At 47.5% G+C, this 21,944-nt stretch overlaps 1 protein-coding gene across 4 annotated transcripts in view; it reads right to left on the bottom strand.

Annotated features, from left to right (window-relative positions):
* The window catches only part of PTPN11 (protein tyrosine phosphatase non-receptor type 11), a 59,367-nt gene extending 39,959 nt beyond the window's left edge, over positions 1 to 19,408 (bottom strand). For 3 of the 4 annotated variants that reach the window (XM_036014536.1, XM_036014534.1, XM_036014535.1), the window contains exons 1-2: positions 19,173 to 19,395; positions 4,266 to 4,388 (exon numbers count right to left, since the gene is read on the bottom strand). In XM_036014536.1, the coding sequence (XP_035870429.1) occupies positions 4,266 to 4,388; positions 19,173 to 19,186 (137 nt within the window). In that variant the 5' untranslated portion in view covers positions 19,187 to 19,395. Of the gene's footprint in view, positions 1 to 4,265; positions 4,389 to 19,172 lie in introns of all 4 variants that reach the window. The other variant, XM_028528113.2, reaches the window with a different exon arrangement.
* Between the last annotated feature and the right edge of the window lie 2,536 nt (positions 19,409 to 21,944).

The following is a 21,944-nucleotide window of genomic DNA, read 5'->3' as shown; positions in this document are numbered from 1 at the left end:
GGAGCAGCGGGGAGTGAGGTAATCACCCAGCCCGACATTCCAACACGGGGGCCCCGCCTGTCGGCTTCTTTCCCCTGTACGACTCCTGCTTCCAAAGTCTGAACTACCGAATTGTGTGTTTTAGGTGACAACAACTTTCCCCAGCATTAATCAACACACATATAATTAAAATGTAAGCACACATCTGCCATGTGATCCAGGAAATCCACTCCTGAGTATCCTGCCCAGAAGAAATGAAACTGTGTGGCCACCAAATGGCTTGTCCGAGAATATTCAGTGCAGACTTGCTTATGATAGAAACAAACTGAAAACTCAAATGCTTATCACCCAAATGGATAAACAAGTAGCCACATACTCATATAACTGAATACGGCACAGCAATAAGCACCAGAAACGATACACCTGCAGGGAACAGACGAATCACCAAAACATTATAAAAGAAAGAAGCCAGGCACAAAAGAATATATGCTATGTGACTTCATCTATATGAAGTTATAAAATAAGCAAAACCAGCCTACGGGGATAGAAACGAGAGGAGGGCGGCCTCTTTGCGAGGGGGAGGGGAGGACGGGGCACCGAGGGGCTCCTTCTAGGGTGATGGAAAGCCTCTCCGTTTTGAAGGGGGTGCTGGTTACACGAACAGACGCGCTTATCAAAAATTCACCTCCCTGTACACTTAAGATACTCTATGTAATTGTATCTCAAAAACCATTTTAAAGACACATAATCCACAGTCTCCAGCGTGAGGGGGCTGATGTGTCATCTCAGTGAGTTGCCATAACCCTGTAACCCTGGCCAGAAGTTCCTCCCACTGGGTGTTTTAGTTTGCCCGGGCAGTCTACGGTTTTCTGAGCTGCTAAGGACATCGCGAGCACACCCATCCTCGCCTGGGTGGCCCCTCATTTATTTTTAGTCTCACCCGGCAGCATTATTGATGAAGCCTCTGGGAAATAAAAACACTATTCTCCCAAAGAAAAAGGGAAACGGGAACTAGGGAAAAGAAGAAAATTTGTCCCACGATGTTACTAAAAATATCTACTTCTACTTTTTGGTGACTACTTTTCCCAATGGGTAAAAAAGGCATTTCAGGTCACCCTCTGCCAGCTACACCTGACGTCATGTTAACACTTGAGCTTTGGACTCCCAGCCTCTAACTAACACCGCAACCCAAGCCATTCCCGCCGGACCAGACCCGGGCCCAGCGACGCAGGAGGGCCTGGGAGACACGGCGTGGCCTGAAAGCAGCACGGGGCAGAGTGACGTGCCGAGCGCGCACCGCCACGGAACTGTACGAACACATGCTACATGCTAAGTACTGCTCACGATACAGGCACACACAGGCTGTATATGCCTATTACAAATATCCTTCACATGTTATATCATAAATGTATGTGTTTTCCTACGAACTAGACTGAAACTCGTGACACGCGCTGCCCCTGGGAATGACAGGACCAAGGGCGGTTAAGTAAAGGGAAGTTTGGCTTCACGTCATACTTTGAAGGAAGAAAATGACTGGTAACAAATACAACATGGGTGATTGTACATACTTTTTTATATTTTTGTGGGTTTTTCTCAAAACTGAAAAAGGAAGATCTTCTGTGACTAACTGAACACCCAGCAGCATCAACACCGATTTTTCGGCAAAGGTAAGACTGCCTGCAGAAAACTGGAGTGACAGACGTGAGCGTGCAAGTGCGCACGCGTGCACAGACACCAAACGTGTAAGGAAACACAGTGAGACTCGGTGGTGCTGCAGAGTCGTTCACAGGACTGGCTCCGAGGCAGTTCACAAGAAAGGTGCTCAAGTGGCCTTTAAACTTACAAAAAGATGTTCAGCTTCAGTTGTAAGAGAAATGAACATTAAAATTCCGAGACAGCACTTCGCAGCCATCGTGCTGGCGAAAACGAAAAGCTGGAGCACACACGTGGTGGCGTGGCGGAGAAACAGGCGCTCCAGCGCACTGCCGGGGGGGGGGGGGGGGGGGGGAGGGCTTGGGAAAGCGCCACCGGTGAGCCCACGCCTGCCAGAAGGTGAACTCCTGTGCCTCTGAATACAGTGCTGATCGCACACCCTTAGTGGGATATGTTCTAAGGCCAAAAAGACCCCCAAGGAGTCATGAACTTCACTTAATGGGTTTGAAATCAGCAGCGACGGCGACACGGCCTTTCTGAATCTGGTTTTGTACCGCTGGGTGCGCAAACAAGGTCAGGTACCAATGCCGCAGTGGACCAGGGTCCCCACTCCAGAAGGGAAGCACAGACATGGAATGGGAAAAGGGGAGGGGCTGGGCTGACCCGGAACTACCAGTACGAACACTCGGTTTTAAATATGTAAATATTTATCTCCCAGCCCTGTCTACGCTAAGGGCCCACAGACAATGACCCCCCAGGAGCATAAACACCAGCAGATGGAACAAACATCTTATGTGCTTCCTGATGGGAAGTAATAGGATGGCTTCGAAAGCCTTCATTAAAATACTAAGGAAAACTTGAGTATGGACTGTATACGAGATAATATTACTGAATCAATGTTTAAATTTCTCATATACAATAGTGCATTCCTAGGAAATGCACACTTAAGTATTTAGAGGCAAAAATCAATGGCCTGATATGTACACACTTATTTTCAAAAAGTTTCGGGGGGTGGGGGGGAATGTATGTAATACACACAAACGCACACTCACAGAGAAGGAGCAAATGTGGCAACATGTTAACAGGTGACGGGAAAGTGGTTGTGCACTGCTTCACCTATGAACTCTCCTACAGGTCTGAAATTTCTCACAATAAAAAGCGGCGGGGAAAAGCCCCCAGGCATTCTGGAGCCTTGGGTCAGCCGCTTCCTAGCCGTGAGACTAGCTTACGGGCTTAACCTCTGGGCCTCAGCTCACTCACCTGCAAGGCAAAGGTAACAGTGGTACTTACTCATAGGTTGCTGGGGAAAATTACATAAAATGATGAGAGGATAGTGCTTAGCCCAACAGCCTGGGATATGTCAAACCCTCAGTAATGTTCACTATCATCATCCTCATCCTCATCATTACATGATCTCTATCCAAACTCTTACAGATCAAATGTCACTTTGGGTCAGATGTCTGTGCCGGGACAAGCCCAGAAGACTTATGAAGGCTTCCACTCATTCCGTATCGTATTGTAAAAGGGAAGTAAAAACCAATGACAAACGTTCCTTAAGAAACTAATCTACACCACAAAGGGGTTTCCCAAGTCCCAAAGGAATCCTAAATGAATCCTCAAGAGCACATCTTTATTTTAAAATAATAATAAAAGCAAATTCATAAAGTGTTTCCGTTCTAACTCCTGCAATGAGCTCGAGTTGGGAGAATAAGTATTTAAGAGAAAGTCAATTTCTATAAAAATTCTCCTACACCTACTCAAAGAGACATGTAACCGGATGCTGGCCATGCTGTTCAAAAAAAAAATGTTCAACAAACTGAAAACAACCCAACGCCCAACAATAAGGGGCTGGAAAAACTGTGATGCGTTCACACCATTCAAAGATTAGAGAGCCTTTAAAATGAACAGTTACACCTGTGGGTACTGGCGTAGAACTTCAAAGTCCTTTAAAGGAAGTTGCAGAATAATGCATACATCACGAAGAAGCCACGGATGTGAATTCTAAACACACACGCTGGCGTGGCACTGTTCACACACAGGACAAACGCAGTTCGAGTACAAAAGCACGGTCAGGAAGGGCACCAGCCAACCTCTGCGCGTGGTTTCCTCTGGGGGGGGGGGGGATTGGGACTGGGCAGGGGAACACACGGGACCACAACTTCCTCAGTGACGTTTTATTTCTTAAAAACACACACACACACACACACAAATGAGCTGAAGAAACTCTCCAGGAGTATTTTCCCCACTAGGAGGGAGCCAGGCTCAGGGTGAGTGCACTCAGGCAGGGGAGGCTTAGGGGCTGGTTGTGGTCGGCTCCAACTCATCCTCAGCGGTCACTCCCGGGGTGGGGGGTGGGGGGGCCGGGGGGCGGGGGGCTGTGCCTGAGCCACACACACACACACACACACTTGACCCAGGTCTGGCCTGTGGGCCAGGCGTCACCACAGAGCGGCAGGCAGGCCTCCCAACCCCGGGCAAGGGCAGCAAGGGGTCTGTGTGTGGTTTGTTCGTTTTGTGTCCTTTCCTGAGTTTACTGCGATGACACTGGTTAACAAAACCACACGGGTTTCAAGAGCGGTGTGCGCACTTCCTCCCTGGAAAACGCTCCCGGGAGTCTTTCTCTTCCCACTTACCTAACGGAAAGCGTGAAGTCTCCAGGGTTACTTTTACTGGGCCTTGCCAAAAAACTGCCGTCAACTCCTCTTGTCAACAGTAGGTTTTCGGCCTCCACGCCAGTGATATTTGGATGAAACCATCTTGAGAGAGAGAGAGAGAGAGAGAGAGAAATGAACAATAAAAGGTTCTGTCAGCACAGCCTGTCACACCATCACAGCTGAAACGCCAGAGTAGGACAGCTGATAAAAATGCAAATCAAACCTTCCCTGGCCCTTCCCCCCTTCTCCGAGGTCACTCCTCCCTCCTCGCCTTCCCCCTGGTGGGGGCCAGGGGTCCTGCTAGCACAGCAGGTAGGGCTGGGCGCATGGGTATCAAGCCAGTCACTTGGCAGATCAGCCCAAAATGGTAGTCCACATGGTCAGGAGATTGCACATGTGGAGTGGGAGTAAATGAGCAAGTAAGTAAATAAATAAACTACTTAATAAATAAGTAAACACAGCAAAGATCGTGGGAGCCAGGCTTCTTGCTGTTGGAGAGAGAGAGACAACGACGGAAACAGAGAAAGCCGGAATAAATCCCATGCTGTTAGACTGGAGTTGAAGGGCTCAGTGCAAGGTCTAGAATTTCATATATATATGGAGACAGATATGTAGATACAGAAATACAGAGGTATGTCTGTGTGTGTGTGTGTGTATACACACCCAACATACATGCGTACTGTACTAGCTCCTTCTTCCGAAAGAGCCTGGAAGCAATGACACCGGGTAGCAATCAGCACACCCAGCACGCGTATCTTGGTTTCTAAACACTGTTCCCCAATAAGAGGCACTGGGCTCCTCGGAGAAACAGGATTCCAGGGCTGGGGCACTGAAAGCCAGGTGAGCCTGCAACACCTTATCGTGCCCCAGCGAGAAAGGGCTCCGATGAGGGCCTGCCAAAATGATGACATGGGAGCAGGCTCGAAGGTCCTCCCGCCAGCAAGTCAGAGACAATCTGTACCTCAAAATAATCCATGGCGTTAACAGATTATAACTCACTGAATGAAAGAGGAAACCAAGAGTCCACACAGGCATTCATTTTTAAAAACGAATTAAGGTTCATCAGAAAATGTATCAGGGAATGACCACATGATCCAGAGACTCCACTTCTGGGTCTACACCCCCCAGAACTGAACGCAGGGGCTGAAATACAGACTCGCACACTCACGGTCACAGCGGCGTTACTGGTAACAGCTCAAAGGCAGGAGCCGGCCAAGCGTCCACTGACAGGTGAGTGAGTAGACAGAATGCGACTGTGCACAGCAGTGGGGTCTTACTCGGCCTCAAGAAGGAAGGAGATTCTGTCACATGCTGCGACATGCACGAGCCTGAAGGCATTATGCGAAGTGAAACACGCCAGTCACCAAAGGACACGTACCCTGTGATTCTGCTTCACACAAGGTACCCGGAGCAGTCAACGCCCCGAGACAGGAGATGGGATGGCGGTTGCTGGGGGTGGAGGGTGGGGGAACTGGGGGTTAGTGTTTAATGGGGACAGAACTTCAGTTTGGGAAGATGAGGAATTAAGGAGACAGGTGGTGGTGATGGTCGCACAACAGTGTGGATGTACCGCAGACTATGAACTGCAATCCCCACGAAATGCTTATTGATTACATGTTAATTAAGAAGTGAACAAGCCCCGGTTGGCAGGTGTGGCATAGTGGGTTGGGTGTCTGCCTGCAATCCAAAGGGTCGCCAGTTCAATTCCCAGTCAGGGCACACGCCTGGGTTGCGCGCCAGGTCCCCAGTTGGGGGTGTACAAGAGGCAACCAATCGATGTTTCTCTCCCACTCTTACAAGTAAAATGCACTAATGAACTCCACAGTAGAGAATCTAATATATGCTATCTTCATCAACTGGTAAAATTGCCATCGCCAGTCACGACAGCATGTGCCTCCTGACACCACGCGCTGAGAACACAGTGTCATTTCGGTGACATTCCTGCCAAAAACGCATTAGCTAACCTAACTATGAGGAACATCGCACAAACCCTGAGTGAGTGACATTCTACTAACCGGCACTGCTCTCTAAAAATGTGAAAACTGTGGAAAAGGGGGGGGGGGGGGGTCAAACAACCACCCAGATTACAGGCCAGCAACGACACACAAATATTGAAACACGAGGTGCAGTTCCTTCTGGACCACATCAAGGGAGACAAAGGGTTTGCTGTTGTCCGTTGTGTCTTTGCTCTAAAGGACACTACAGAAACAGTTTGGAAGGGGGACAGGAATTCGGTGAGAGCACTGTGATCATACCGATTTCCCTGGTTTTGATGAGTATCCTGGGACTATGCATGCGAGGGTCCTTGTTGTTAGGACAGACGCACGGAAGAAGGTTGCAGCGATGACGCATCAAGGCTGCAACTGACTCTCAAATAGTTCGGAAGGCACCCACGTCAAAAAACATTCCTCTCTGGCTCCCAGCAAGGATTCCTTCCAGGGCTCTAAAAGTCATCAAGATTTGCGGTAACAGGAATAGTTTCCGCAGTCCAGTTATCCTGGGCCTTTACCGGCAAATCAATGCCTCCAGGAACATAAGTCAACATTACAGGTAGAGTCCTAGTACTGACAATCAAATGAACTCTGAAGAGACTGCTCAGTAAATATCAGCCCGACTACAGTGTCCTATGACAGCGAAGGCGAGAGTGCAGGGGCGAATGGCTGCCCTAAATCGTGCGTTAAGGACACGAGGGTCCCACAGCGTCAGGACTGGGGCTCAGGTCACACAGACTTCGGTGCACATCTGAACTCGAACACTTACTGGCTCTGTGACCTGGGCAAGTTCTTCTCACCTCAGACTCCTCGTCTGCCAAGTGGAAACGACCATTTTTAGGTTCACTGTAAGAATAGGGTGAGAATCCATACGCTAGAACATTATTTAGCCATTTTAAAAGGAATGAAGTAGTGATACATGCTACAATTTAGATGAACCTCAAAATCCTGCTACGTAAAAGAAGCCAGAGACCAGAGGTCACATGTTACGTGATTCCATTGACGTGAAATGTCCAGCACGAGCAAGTCCACAGAGACAGGAAGTAGATTAGTGCTTGCTTGGCAGGGGGGAGTCTGGGGTGAGAGGTATTAAGTCCAGAGTCTCTTTTATGGTGAAAAAAAACACCGTACAATTGTAGTGATTGCCACAGTATGTGAATGTACTAAAAACCACCAACCTGTATGTTAAATGAATGAGCTGTATAGTATGTGAATTATATCTCATTAAAGTGGTTTTTAAAAAAAGAATAAAGTGGGCCCTGGCTGGGTGGCTCCATTGATTGGAGCATCATCCCATGCACTAAAACGCTGCAGGTTCAATTCCTGGTCAGGGCACATACCTAGGCTGTAGGTTCAATCCCCACTTGGGGTGCATACAGGAGGCACTGATTGATGTTTCTCTCTGTCTCTCTCAAATCAATGAATATGTCCTCAGTGAAGATTTTTATACACACACACACACATACACACACATACTACCTTGTGGTGATACAATACAAAGAACACAACACATAATTATAAAATATGAGGGAGTTGACACCAAACCTATCAGCCATAACAATAATTGTGAGTTTGTTTTCTATGAAAAAAAATTGACTATCCATAGTGAAGATCAACACTATCATTATTTATGTACCAAGTAACATAGCAATCAGCTTCATGAAGCAAAAACTATACCCTGTTCCTAATTCTAACAAGATTCTTATTTTAAAATTACAGTGGTTATATTGTAGTATTTTTTAAAAAAAAACCTTACACCTACAATCCCTGAGTTAACGAAGTGAATAAAAAGAAAATTACTTTTAGCCCTGGCTGGCGTAGCTCAGTGGATTGAGCTCGGGCTGCAAACCAAAGTGTCGCAGGTTCGATTCCCAGTCAGGGCACATGCCTGGGTTGTGGGCCGTGACCCCCTGCAACCGCACATTGATGTTTCTCTCTCTCTCTCTCTCTCTATCTCCCTCCCTTCCCTCTCTAAAAATAAATAAATAAAATTTTTTAAAAAAGAAATTAAACATCATATTTAAAAAATAAAAGAAAAAGAAAATTACTTTCATCCCCGTTCTGTGGAAGGGAACTCGCGGGGGCTCTCTCCCAGCGTGCACGGCCAGTCAGCCATCATTAAACAAAACGCTGCCAGCTCGGTGCCCCTTTAGCTGCCCCACTGGCCGTCCACCCGGTCTGCCCCCTTACTGCCGCCACTGTCGTCTCCTCCTTCTTTTCAAACAACAGTCCTCAAAGGATTCTCCAGTTTTTCCTCGCCTTCCCCACCGTGATGGTGGCCTCAAGCGCCGTGTTCACGGCTTCCACCAAGATCGTTTTATTCCATGTTATCCTGATTTTCTTTCTTTCCATTTGTTATATGTTTATTGATTTTAGAGAGAGAAGAAAACAGAAACATCGATGTGAGAGAGAAACGTCGATTGGCTTCCTCCTGTACACACCCTGACCTGATACTGAACCTGCAACCTACGCTTGTGCCCTGACCGGGAATCGAACTGGCGATTTTCGGTTTGCGGGACAACACCCAACCCACTGAGCCACACTGATCAGGGCTGAAGAGCTTTCTATATCAATGCAGCCTTTTTAATAGTTACATAATATTTATTCCACTGTATGAATACATCATCTGTAATTTAATCCTCATTCTAAGATACTGATATTATTTCCAGGTTTTTGTTATTTATCAATAGTACAGCAGAACACATCCCTTACAATCATCTTTACACACTTCACAAGTATGTTTATAAATTAAATTTTTAGAAATAAATTGCTTTGTCAAGACTCTTGTTTTTACTGACAAATTTTCCAAACTGCACTTAAAAGAAGACACTAGTTTCAACTTCCACAAACTGGGTGTGAAAGTCCCTGCTCTCTCTCACTTTTGCCAATACTACCCATATTACCAAACCTTTTCATCTCTGTCTGCTGTGCTTCACAGAAAATGGTCCCATGCTAGTTTGCATTTCTATGTGAAACTAAGCACTTTTTCGTGTTTCCAGCCCACTTCCCCTCCCCCCCCTTTTCTGTGAGTGGCCCATTTGGCATTGCTTGTTTTCTCCTGGATTTTTTTTTTTCATACAGATTTGCAGGAGGTTTGATATAACCAGAAAATGGTGCTTCATTATGTGCGTGGCAAACACCTGTCTCAGGTTCACCCCTCGTGCGCTCGCTCCGCACCGGGACTCGCCTGGGCACGCCGACTCCTAGCAGCCTTCTCCCCGACGGCTCCCGGTTCCTGGCTCTCTCAGAGGGGACAGCACCCACGGCACCGCTCTGAGGCGGGGCCAGTCAGCACTCGCACAGCGCCTAGCGCAGAACCAGCCTGTCCGATTTCACCTTAGCCACCGGAGACCTCAGGCTTTGTCAGAAAAAATATGTAATAAAAGTCACAGATGTTCACAGGACCTGCAGGGCGTGGCCCCTGCCTGACTCACCTGTTCCGGTGACCTCGCCGTTTTCCCCGAATGTGCCCCACGTGACCTCTGCACTTCCTCTTCTCCGCATTCAGACCCCAGCCCCCCCCCGGCCCACCTTCTCAGGGCACCACAGCTGCCCCCGGGCGATACCAACCTGGGCTCCAGCCACACATTTCTACAGCTGCCAGGCCACAGGCTGGCCAGGCAGCTCCCGGAGGGCGGAGAAGCCGTCTATTTCTCCCCGGCGTGTACCTCCGCCCCTAACCCAGGAGGGAACACATTATTGCTTCATAAATATCTGTGGCTCCAAGGGAAGGGACAGGGCAGCCTGGGGGTGAGCCCCATCTCGGCTCTCGCCCACACCCACCCAGCTGCCCACCTGACCTGGGGGGTGTCGCGGGATGACGCTGCAGCGTCGGGAAGAGGCACAGGTGTCAGCGGGCACAGGCTCTGTTCTCAGTTAAAATATCCAACTCTGGCATTTCCAAATTTACGGGGAGGCTTTGGAACAAGTTTCTGGCTTTTGCTCGGGTCCCTCAGACGTTCCCTTTGGGAATTCTCATTAAAATTACTGTAAGTAGTAGCATACAGACCCGGGGAGACATCCTCCTGGGCACCAGCCATCAGGTAAGACCCGACTGAGTACTGGAAATAGTTAACTGCCCAAGGTGAGGCCCGGTCACCACTCACACCGGGCAGGCGGGCCGTCACAGGAGATAAGGCAGGGGGTGGTCTCCTCACCCCGTTATTAAATAAACTATGTTATTTGACTTACAACCTATCATTATACCTATCATGTTATTAACAGTGAACAGAGGTGGGTAGTGTTTACAGGGGAAACTTAGTCACCAGCACTTAACACAAAGGCTGGACAAAGGAAGGGCTTAATAACATTAGTTACCGCTGTTGTTACGGCTGTCATTTTTGGTGGAAGATACGCAGGACAGAGTCTCCGCCTGCATAATTATGTCATTTTCACACAGGCCATTTTGACACAGGTAGCACTTACATTGCGCTGTCTTTTCATAAATGTCACTTCGTGGCTTCAGGGGCTGTCCCTATGTTATCTCAAAGAGCACATGGAATGAGAAGTTAAGAGTTCTATTCCATAATCCATCTACTTGAACTTGGATGTGCTGTAAACTCTTCTTCCTTAGATTTTTTTTTTCCAAAAAGCATTTGTAATGATCAGAAACCCTTTCTCAGTTGTAGGTTTAATATTTGTGTCCAATCGCTGACAATTTTGTGATTCGCAGGGTACTTGCCGCTTAAGAAGGAGCAGTTAGCATTCATCCAACCCCTGAGACTGCAGCGAGGGTAAGGAACAATGGGGTTAGCAGAACTTGCATTATAGCAGAGGGCTGGCCTCAAGAATTGTAACCGCTTGTCAGATAGGGCACTAAGGCCACTCATCCCTGAGCCCCACCCCCATCTCCCACCTGATGGGAATGCAAACAATAGTGGTTAGTCTACCAAAAAAAGCTATGTAAACACACCTATGTTACCTGAACGGAGAGGGAAAGGCAAATTAGCATGACTCCACCTGAGCTCATCAACAAGGTGATTAACACAGTGTGTCCAGGCAGGATGAGAAGAAACACGAATTTCTAGTCCTCCCCACCTATACAGCGGGCACTGATGAATGGCTGTTGGATGGATGAATCTGTGGAGCGTGAGGAAAAACCAGGTAGACTAAAAGACCAAAAAGGTAGGGCAGGGAGGAAAAGTCACACAGAGAGGGGGGAGGGGAGAAGAACATCCTCCTCTTGCAGGTCCCTAACCTCTGCAAACCTGCCAGCCCCTGACAACTCCTTCTAACCGGCCACACTCTGGGCGTCCTCTGCTTAGTAAGGCTCTCGGGTCACAGCAAGGCCCAGGTGGGTCCCTCCCAGCTCACAGAAAAAGTTGAACACACACATACCAGCATCATCACCACCACCACTACTTGTGAAAAAGAGCCTCAAAACAATGCCTAAACGAAATGCCTAAAGCACACGAGCCTTGTGCTGAGTGGGCTTGAAGAATCGAGAGACAGGATTCGTGCAGGCAGGAGTTTATGAACCCACACTATTTGCCAGGAAATCACACCAGAAATTAAATTCCCTCATTAGTGAATGCAGGTTCTGCAAAGGCTTATTAGCTCTCTGAAGCTAGGAAATTATTCGTTCAAGTGAAGTCTTTTTTAAAAAAATGCTGATGAACCAGAAAGAAAGTAAGTCATGCTGAATGTTTTGTTTTATCTATGCACCCCCTGCCCCTAGTGATGGCAAGCAGTCGAGCAGGCGACAACTTCTTCAGGATCTCATTCTCAAAGCTGCTACGCCTAGAAGGGCATTGAAAGTACAGATCCAAAGTCTCATTTCAGTTTCTTGCCTAAATATAAAGTGATACTTACTGGGTACATCTTTCCTACTCGCAGCTCTAGAAAAATCATTCCCTTTGGCCTGGGGGAGGAAGTTTAGGCTCTGGTACTTTCTGCAGATTATAAGAGTTTTCCTTTTTCCTAACTAAAATGTCATATTCCATAGGAAAAGGGTAAGCCATCAAGAAGGGACGGTGGTCAACAGGGACACGCGTTCTAAGCAACAGAGGCTGGGAAAAAGTCGTGAGGGCAGCTGTTCAGCGGCAGGGGACAGCCATGGCTTCATAAAGCATTGCCTTCTCGGGGAGAGTCGCCGGTCAGCATCCCTGCCCTGATGACAAGGCAATAAAAGGGGGCTGCCTCCAAAACTCTCTCCGCAACGGCTTCTGCCCTGGTTCAAGGCCCCCTCTCACTTGTCTGCTCTCTCCGCGTCCACTCCTGCCTCCCACCAGCCTTCTTTCCCATCAGCCAGAGGGATGTCTTTACATAAATCAGCTCACGCTACTCCCCAGGTCACATCCTTCTATGACTTTTGCATTGCTCTTAAAACACAAACCCAACTCCACTCTGTGGTCCACAAGATAATGAGGACCTTCACCTTCCACGTGTGGTCCAGTCCCCAACCATGTCCCCTGTCTCACGGCTCCTGCGCGCCCTCTGTTCTTCGAGCACTCCAGGAAGTTCCCCTGCCTCAGCACCTCCACGCTTGCTGTTTCCCAAAACCTGGAACACCCAACGCCTAGCACAGTAACCCCACAATTAATAGTTCCTGAATGAATGGATCCACACTTCATTCGAGTGGGTCAGTGGGATGGTCAAGATTTGTATCTAAAGTCCATTACCTTTAAAATAAACACGTTGCGCCCTGGCTGGTGTGGCTCCGTGGACTGAGCACAGGCCTGGGAACCAAAAGGTCATCGGTTTGATTCCCACATCAGGGCACATGCCTGAGTTGCAGGCCAGGTTCCCAAGTGGGGGTGTGAGAGAGGCCATGTTCTCAGTTGGGGCATGCAAGAGGCAACCCATCTACATTTCTCCCTCCCTTCCCCTGTCTAAAAATAAATAAAATCTTAAACATGTCACGTGTGTGTATATGTGCATGTGTGTTCAGACACATAAATGCAGTGTGTATGTATCAGATACAAGTATATATGTGTATTCTAAATAGTATATTCTATGCTGATAAAGTTCAATTTCAGACTGGTGCTACCTTTATCAAACACATTTGAGGCGAGCATACCAAGTCTGCCTCCCGCTCTAAATTCAGTGGTTTTTGAAAACATGAATTGTATCTTTCATGTTTCAATGTTGCCAGAGACCAGAGGCGACAGCACATGAAAGTCTGCTAAATGCACACAACCCTCCACAACTCAGTAAGGAACTGGGTAGCATTTCAGGGCGCTTGAATCCATTCCAGGGGTCTCAAACCCTTGGTTGCAGCCTACAACTCGCACAGAACACCCCAAACATCAGTGCTGGTTGTGTGCTCCATGCCACCGAGTCGCCCAGACTCCCGGCAGCCTTATGGATGAGTGGCGTCCACCAGGTCCTGTCTCCAACAGCCCGCTTACCTCCCGTGGCTTACCTCCCGTGGACCATGCCTGTGGCTTCTGTGATGCTGACCACCCATCTCATATTGGATCCTCCTCTTTTCCTGCCGCCCTCTGTGTTTCCCAGCATTCTTGGCTTTTCCAAAGAACCTTGCCTCCTCACAATGTGCCCGAAGTCGGAACGCTTCGGCTTTGTCATTTCTGCCTCCAGCATTGTTTCAGTCTTCACTGGCTCCGGGACCCCCACTCTTTGGTCTTTCTGGCTGCCCAGCGTCCCCAGAGCTCTCCTCCGACACCATCTTTCAAATGAGTCGGTTTCCTTCCTGTCGGCCTTTCCTTTCCTTAGAAAGGCCAGCATTGCCCTGGTGGTTAGAATGCCATCCCGATATGCCAAGGTTGCAGGTTCAATCCCCACTCAGGGCATATATAAGAATCAACCAATGAATGCATAAATAAGCAGAACAATTCGACATCTCTCTTCCCCCTTCTTTTTCACTCCCTCTAAACTTAATCAATCAATCAATGAATCAATCAATATAAAAGGTCAGCACTGAATGGCAAGGGCTGTCTGTGTGTCCCCAAGGGAAAGAGGAGTAAACACAGTGTCCTCCATTGTTCTGGAAAGTCAGTACAAACAGGAGTTGGCTCTGCTTTCCCAGGATCTTGCCCAGCTCACTGACAGTCTCCACACTGACCACGTGCGGGAAGGGTGAGTAACCTTACCATGGCCCCTGCACCGAGCAGCTCTGGCCAAACACCTGAGCTTACATGGGGACGTGACGTTAATACAGACTTCCCAGCTTCCACTGGGAAGACATAGAACTGTCATGTTTTTCAGCCAGGCCAGTTTACTTACTCCCACAGGAGATCGACAGACATGGCCGCCAGGGAGAGCCTGGGACAAAGTGTACTCGACCTGCGGCGGATAAACCAAAGGCCAAGAGTGTGAGGGCAAGCTGAATTCCGTGCCCCCCTCAGCCCAAGCCGTCCTGCGTCATCTTCCAGGGGGACGAACGTGGATGCAGAGGGCGTGCCCCGTGCTGCATTCAGCCCGTCTTGTCAGCTGGACGAGGCAGAGTGGGGCAGGAAAGCAATCTCAAAATCTCAAGTCAGTACCGCCATCGCTAGAGCATCTGGGGAAACGTCCTTTGATTTCTCACTGCCTTCCTCTCCGTGCCTGTGATGTTGGGGGTTATCAGTGCACTGGGTAAACTGACATTTTAATTACTGACTGCATACGAAATCTAAACCCTAAACACAGAAGTCAGAAATAATTATTTTAGTAATTAAGCAAAACAAAATCTAGAACAATACCTGTCGTTCAGGAGCCAGCTCATCTGATCATCTCTTTGGCGAGAGATTTTGCTGAAACCCCTAATCAAAACGAACCACATTCTCCCCATTTCTGGTATATCTCCACCCTCCCAGCAGTTACTATTTACTTCCTGGAACTGTATTATTTATTTATGTGTTTGTTTACTCTCTCTCTCTCTCTCTCAGGTGTAAGGAAAGCAATCTTTGCCCATCTTCTTTGGCTTGCCTGGTTGAGTAACTACTTGAATGAATTAATACTAAGGTTAAAAAACAAAAATGAAGTTGGAAGACTGACTATCTGATATCAAGACTTGTTTTAAAGCTACAATAATTAAGCCCTGGCTGGTGTGGCTCAGTGGACTGAGTGCCGGCCTGTGAACCAAAGGGTCACTGGTTAGATTCCCAGTCAGGGCACAGGCCTGGGTTGCGGGCCAGGTCCCCAGTGGGAGGCACACGAGAGGCAACCACACATTGATGTTTCTCTCCCTCTCTTTCTCCCTCCCCTCCCCTCCCCTCTCTAAAAATAAATAAATAATATTTTTTAAAAATTAACTCAAAATGGATCGGAAACCTAAAACTATAACACTTGTAGAAAACATTTGAGACCTTGGGTTAAGCAAAGGTTTCTTAGAAATGCCAGCAAAAGCATTATCTATCAAAAAAAAAATGACACAAAGGATTTCATCCAAATTAAAAGCCTCTGTTCTTCAAAAGACACTTTAAAAAAAATTAAAAGACACAGACTAAGAGAAAATATTTGTAATTCTGATAAAGGACTTGTATCCAGAATAAAGAAGTCTCAAATCTCAATACTAAGAAAACAAACTTAATAAAAGAGAGGGAAAATATTTCATCAATTAAACATGTCACCAAAGAAGATATACAGACAGTAAATAAGCACATGAAAAGATGATCCACATGATTAACCACCAAGGAAAATACAAATTAAAACTAAAAGTTGGTTGGGCATCATTCCACAAAGCAAAAGGTCACCAGTTTGATTCCCTGTCAGGGCGCATGCCTCAGCTGCAGGCTGGGTCCGGGGTCAGGGCGCTTCCAAGAGGCAGCCAAGTGATGTTTCTCTCTTGCATCAATGTGTCTCTCCCTCTCTTTCTCCCTCCCTTCTGCTCTCTCTAAAAATAAATGAATAAAATCTTAAAAAAAAAAACTACAATGAAATACCATAACACATCCACTAAAATAGCTAAAATTTAGAAACTGAGCATACCAACAAGGGCTGACGAGTATGTGGAAGAACTGTAACTCATCTCATGCTGCTGGTGGGAATGTACATGGTATGACCACTTGGAAAAAACAATTTGGCCATTTCTGGAAAAGTTAAATGGACAGCTACTACATGCCCCAGCCACACCGCTGACAGGTGTTGACTGAAGAGAAAAGAAAGCACTTGTCCATACAAACTTCTGTGCGTGAACAATCCGAGTAGCTTTATGTGTGACAGCCAAACTCGGGAAACCACCCAAATGTCCACCAACAGGTAGACAGGTAAACAATGGGTGGGACATCCCTACAGTGGAATATTATTAAGCAATAAAACTAAGTAATAAAATATTTGATACATACCACAACATGGATAAATCGCAACATAATTATGTTGGGCCCACGAGAGGCAACCACACTTTGATGTTTCTCTCCCTCTTTTTCTCCCTCCCTTCCCCTCTCTCTGAAAATAAATAAAATCTTAAAAATAGAAAAAGCCCGATATAAAATTCCATTAATTTCCCTGGCTGGTGTAGCTCAGTGGATTGAGCGCGGGCTGGGAACCAAAGTGTCCCAGGTTCGATTCCCAGCCAGGGTACATTCCTGGGTTGCAGGCCATAACCCCCAGCAACCGCACATTGATGTTTCTCTCTTTCTCTCTCTCTCTCTCTCTCTCCCCCCCTCCCTCCCTCCCTTCCCTCCCTAAAAATAAATAAATAAAATATTTTTTTTTTAAATTCCATTAATTTGACATTCCAGGAAATGCGAACTAAGGTCCAGGGACACGAGGCAGAACAGTGGCTGCCTGACAAGGGAGGGATCGTAAGGGGCACGAGGAACCTTCTCAGGCAGCGATGGGCACGTTGATTATGTTGACTGTGGTGACTGACGGTTTCATGAGTATATACATATGTCAAAACTTAAACCAAATTATATACTTCCACAGATGAAATTTATTGCATCTGTCGTTTACACTTCAATAAAGCGGGTTACAAATAATAAAGCAGACCTATAATCTGAAAAACAATAGTTCCCAATTGCATGTGTTATGTTCAGAACCCGCCTTTTTTAGGCGGCAGACATGTCTTTTTTATACCAGGTGAGTCAGGGAGGGCTGGAAAAGAGGAGGAGTCACTCCATTTCAAGCTGGCGTCTTTATCACTTGCTGCTTTGGCTGAACCCAGGCTCTCCTGCTTCTAGACTAACAAGCTGGACAATGTCGTGTCTATTACTACCCTGCCCCTAACCCCGCCCCCAGTCCCTAGTCTTCTGTCTCCCAAAGAAGCAGATCCTTACTTGTCTGGAAGAGCAGACATAAGGAACAAAAGGTTCAGTGACTATTTGACAGATTAAAGAACAGACACCTATTTTACTTGAAAGCTCCCTAAAGAATTACAGTATCTGAGGCTATACCCTGTTCTGTTGTAATGCGGTTATGCACCACCCAGACCTGTAAGTCAACAGATCTGACCAAGCCACTTCCTAAGCTTCCCGTTTTAGTTCCAGGTCCACCGACGAATAATGTGCAGGTGTATTCTGAGCAGACATTCCTAATATTTGGAAAAGTCTCACATTCAAATAACCCCAACAGCTTGAAACAGTTTTTCAAAGGTCGAAGACATTGACCATACCAGAACAATCAAGACTGAACAATGAACCGTACATGTGAACAGTACACAGAGTGGCGATAGAAATAGCAGGATCACCATCTGAAAACAATAGGTCACACTAATGTTTAACAACACAATTAAGGCTTAAAAAAATGATGAGCAATAGCCCTGGCTGGTGTGGCTCACCACACTGAACGCCGGCCCGCGAACAGAAAAATCACCGCCTGTTTGATTCCTAGTCAAGGCACATGCCTGGGGTTGCAGGCCAGGTCCCCGGCTGGGGGCGCGCGAGAGCAACCAATGGATGTATCTCTCACACATCGATGTTTCTCTCCCTCTCCTTCTCCTCTTCCCCTCTCTAAAAAGTAAAATAAATAAATAAATACAATCTAAAAAATGTTTTTGAGTGATTAGCAACAGTTATAAAAACAGTAAGAGCAACATGATGATTAACAACGGGGTTTCTGGCTCCACCACTAACTTCCGAAACTCAGCATGCTCGTCTTTAAAAACGGGATAATAGCACCTAGTTCGTGGGGATATACTGAAGATTAAATGTGTTTGGCTTACAGCAACAGCTTAATATTACATATTAGTATTACCCTGAACTTTCAAAGGATCTCATTAATTCATTAATCCTGCTTCTGACTCTCAGGTTCAGATCCTGTCATTTATTAGCATGTTACTTCTAAGCCTCAGTTTCCACACCCGTAAAACGAGGGGTGATTAATGTTACCCGACTTTTAAGGTTGTGGTGAAGGACTACGTAACTAGAGATTCAGCTCCCTTCCCTCTCCTGTCTCAAAAGCGAAGATCTCAGAGGAAGGAAATACTTCTAATAGCTGCAGATACAGTCAGTTTTTCCATTTCTGGCACGTGAGGGGAGGAAGGGGGTGAAGCAAAGACGCGAAGAAAGGGGTCAGGGATCCTGAGTGAAGCCCCCGAACGTGCGCGAGAGGCAGGGACCTCGAGCAGCTCTACCATCGGGGGCCAGCGCGCGCAACTCCCTCTTCTCCCTTCTAGCGTCCTGGGCCCAGGAGCCTCCCCGAGGGACGGGGTTATTTCGGAATCACCATGAGGCAATTCTCATGAGGCAATGGGTCAGGAATGCGGCGCCGAGTCGGGCCCCTGGCGTCCGCGGTTCCCGCAAGGGCTCTACCTGCCCCCAGCCAGACTGGCATCCCCAGATCTGCGGGAGCCGGAACTCGGGGAGGCAGGAAATGAATGGGGACCCGAGGGGTGGGGGCGCGGTGGGGCCCGAGCCCCGGCCCCAGGAGAGCGAGAAGGTGGGGAGGAAGCCTGCCCGCCCGACACCCCGACGGGCGACCGAAGCCCAGCCGGGGCGCCCCCTCCCGGGGAGGGCTGACCGAACGCAGCGGGGCCCTGGCAGAGGCCCGCACCGGGCCCCTTTGGGCTCCTCACCTCCGCGATGTCATGTTCCTCCCGCCCTCCGGCTCCGCAACGGACCCGTTCCTTGCTCAGGCTCCGCTGGGCCCGGTCACCATCGGGATGGCCCGAGGGAGGCCCGCTATGACCGGACTGGGCAGGAGAAGAGCCAGCCGGCTATGCGCAGACCCCCCTCCAGGCCTGGGGATCTAGAAGACTGTGCAGCCGCCCCCTAAGCGCAGTTCGCTCCTCCTCCTTCCCCCGCCCTTCGCCCCCGGCGCTACCATGACGTCACCCCGAGCGACGCCCACCGCCACTTCCTGCTTCCAGTGCCCGGGTACCAAGTGTGTGCTGGTATGGCAGTAAGTTGGCTCCGTGGAGCCATGCCTCACAGTTCCCAAGGCTCTCTTACGTCCTCCTTTACACCTTGGCTGTAGGGTGGGCACGGCGCGCTTAGTGTTGTACACGCTCCCATGAACGGATCGCTCCTTCTCCGTCCCGGCAATGACTGCCAAACCCAACTTCATTCATTTCATTTTACAAACCGCCGCTCCAAGTAAGCAGCTGTATAACCTTGGGCAAGTTGCTTAATTTCTCGGAGCCTCAGTTTCTCTCATTCCTTCAGTTCCGTCTTTTTGTTTTCTTCATAAAATTATCACCAGGGCTAAATATGTAAAAATGTTTAGAAGTAGGCCTGGCCTATTTAGTAAGTGCTTTGTAATTGTTAGATGTATTATTATAATTAAATACCTGGTGAGTGTTTTCTATCTGCTAGGCACTGTTTCAGACTATGGGGATACCGTAGGTAAATAAAAAGAGGAAATCCCTGTGTTCCCCCGAAAGGAGCTACAGTAATCAAGTGAAATAAAAACACTCTCATCCTCCTTTCAGCCTTTCTCTGTGGATGACATTTGAGTAAATAAATATCAGATGCAGGAACAATCAAAGGGAGTAAGTCAGGCGACTAGCATTTCAAGCACAGGGAAGACGCAAATGCAAAGGCCCTAAGGCATGAGGTTGCCTCGTATTTTTAAAAATATTTGTTTATAGATTTTAGAGGGAAGGAGGGAAATGGAGAGACACAGAAAACCCACAAACTTGGCATATCAGGACAATGCTCTAAACAAATGAGTTACCCCTCCAGGGCTGCCTTTTGTATTTTAAGAGCAATAAAGTAGTCTCTGACTTGGGGGAAAGGGTGGTAGTAAAGGGGGATAGTAGGAGATGAGGTGAGAAAAGAGATGGTAGAGGTCCCGTAGCCTATTATTACCAAAAAGACAAGTAATAACAAGTGTTGGAGAGGTTGTAGAGGAAAAAAAAAACCCTCATTCACTGCTGGTGGAAATGTAAACTTGTACAGTCACTACAGAAAACAGTATAAAGGTTCCTCAAAATATCAAGATTAGGGCCCCAACTGGTGTGGCACAGTGGATTGTGGATTGAGCACTGGCTATTGAACCAAAGGGTCATTGGTTAGATTCCCAGTCTAGGGCACATGCCTGGATTGCAGGCCCGGTCCCCAGTAGTGAGTGCAAGAGAGGCAACCACACATTGATGTTTATCTTCGTCTCTTTCTCCCTCCCTTCCCCTCTCTGAAAATAAATAAATAAATAAATTTTAAAATTAAGAATAGGGTTACCGTATGACCCAGCAACCCCTCTTCCAGATATCTACCCCCCAAAATTCAAAAACATTTATTTGCAAAGATATATTACTGCTATGTTCCTTTCAGCATTATCCATAGTGGCCAAGACATAGAAACAACTAAGGTGTCCTCCACTCAATGATTGGATAACAATGTGGTGCATATATACAATGGAGTGCTACTCAGCCGTAAAATGAGGAATTCTGGCCAAGACGGGCATAGGTAGATGTGTTTTGCTTTCTTGCACAACCAAAAGTAGGACAACAACAAATTTAAAAACAAAAAAAACAACCAGAACTGCAAGAAAATCAAATTGAATGGAAGCCTCACAGCCAAGGAGTTAAAGTAGAAACATTCATCTAGACTGGTAGGAGGGTTGGAGGCCGGCAGCCAGGATGGAGAGGACACACAGCAAGGCAGTGGCTAGTGGACCAGGCAGTCCCACATTTGTGTGTGGATAAACCAGGAGGAACAACTGGGGAGTGAGACAGCATAGCCCAGGGTTCCAGCACAGGAAAACAAAGCTTCAGAATCTCTAACTGTAAAAATCTGTGTGGGTTGTGGCAGCAGGAGAAACTCCTAGTCTCACAGGAGATTCCCTTAGAGAATCCCATGGGGTCCTAGAATATACACAAGCCCACCCACCCAGGGAATCAGCACCAGAAGGGCCCAATTCACTTGTGGGTAGCAAGGGAAGTAACTGAAAGTGGGGCAAGAGCCCAGCAAGCAGCATTGTTTCCTCTCTGACCCCTGTCCCACATACAGCACCACAATGCATTGACGTGGGCTGCCCAACCCTGGTGAATACCTAAGGTTCCTTGACTAACAACATAACAGGCATGCCAAAGCAAAAAAAATGTGGCCAGAATGAAAAAAGAGATCAAAGCTCCTAAACTAGAACTGAGCGATGAAGAAAGAGATAGCCAAACTACCAGATGCAGAGTTCAGAACACTGGTAATCAGCATCCTCAGAGAAATAGTTGAGTATGGTCACACAATTGAGGGAAAAGTGAAGGCTATGCAAAGTGAAATAAAGAAAAGTATACAGGGAGCCAATAGTGAAGGGAAGGAAACCAGGACTCAAATCAATGATTTGGAGCAAAAGAAAGAACAGAATGAAGAAACAAGAATTTTTTAAAAATGAGCAAAGGTTTGGGAACCTC

The sequence above is a fragment of the Phyllostomus discolor genome, chromosome 13 (assembly GCF_004126475.2).
Source record: "Phyllostomus discolor isolate MPI-MPIP mPhyDis1 chromosome 13, mPhyDis1.pri.v3, whole genome shotgun sequence".
In the NCBI taxonomy this organism is placed as follows: Eukaryota; Metazoa; Chordata; class Mammalia; order Chiroptera; family Phyllostomidae; genus Phyllostomus; species Phyllostomus discolor.
The sequence above is the reverse complement of the archived record's forward strand: the minus strand, read 5'-3'. Positions and strand labels throughout refer to the sequence as shown.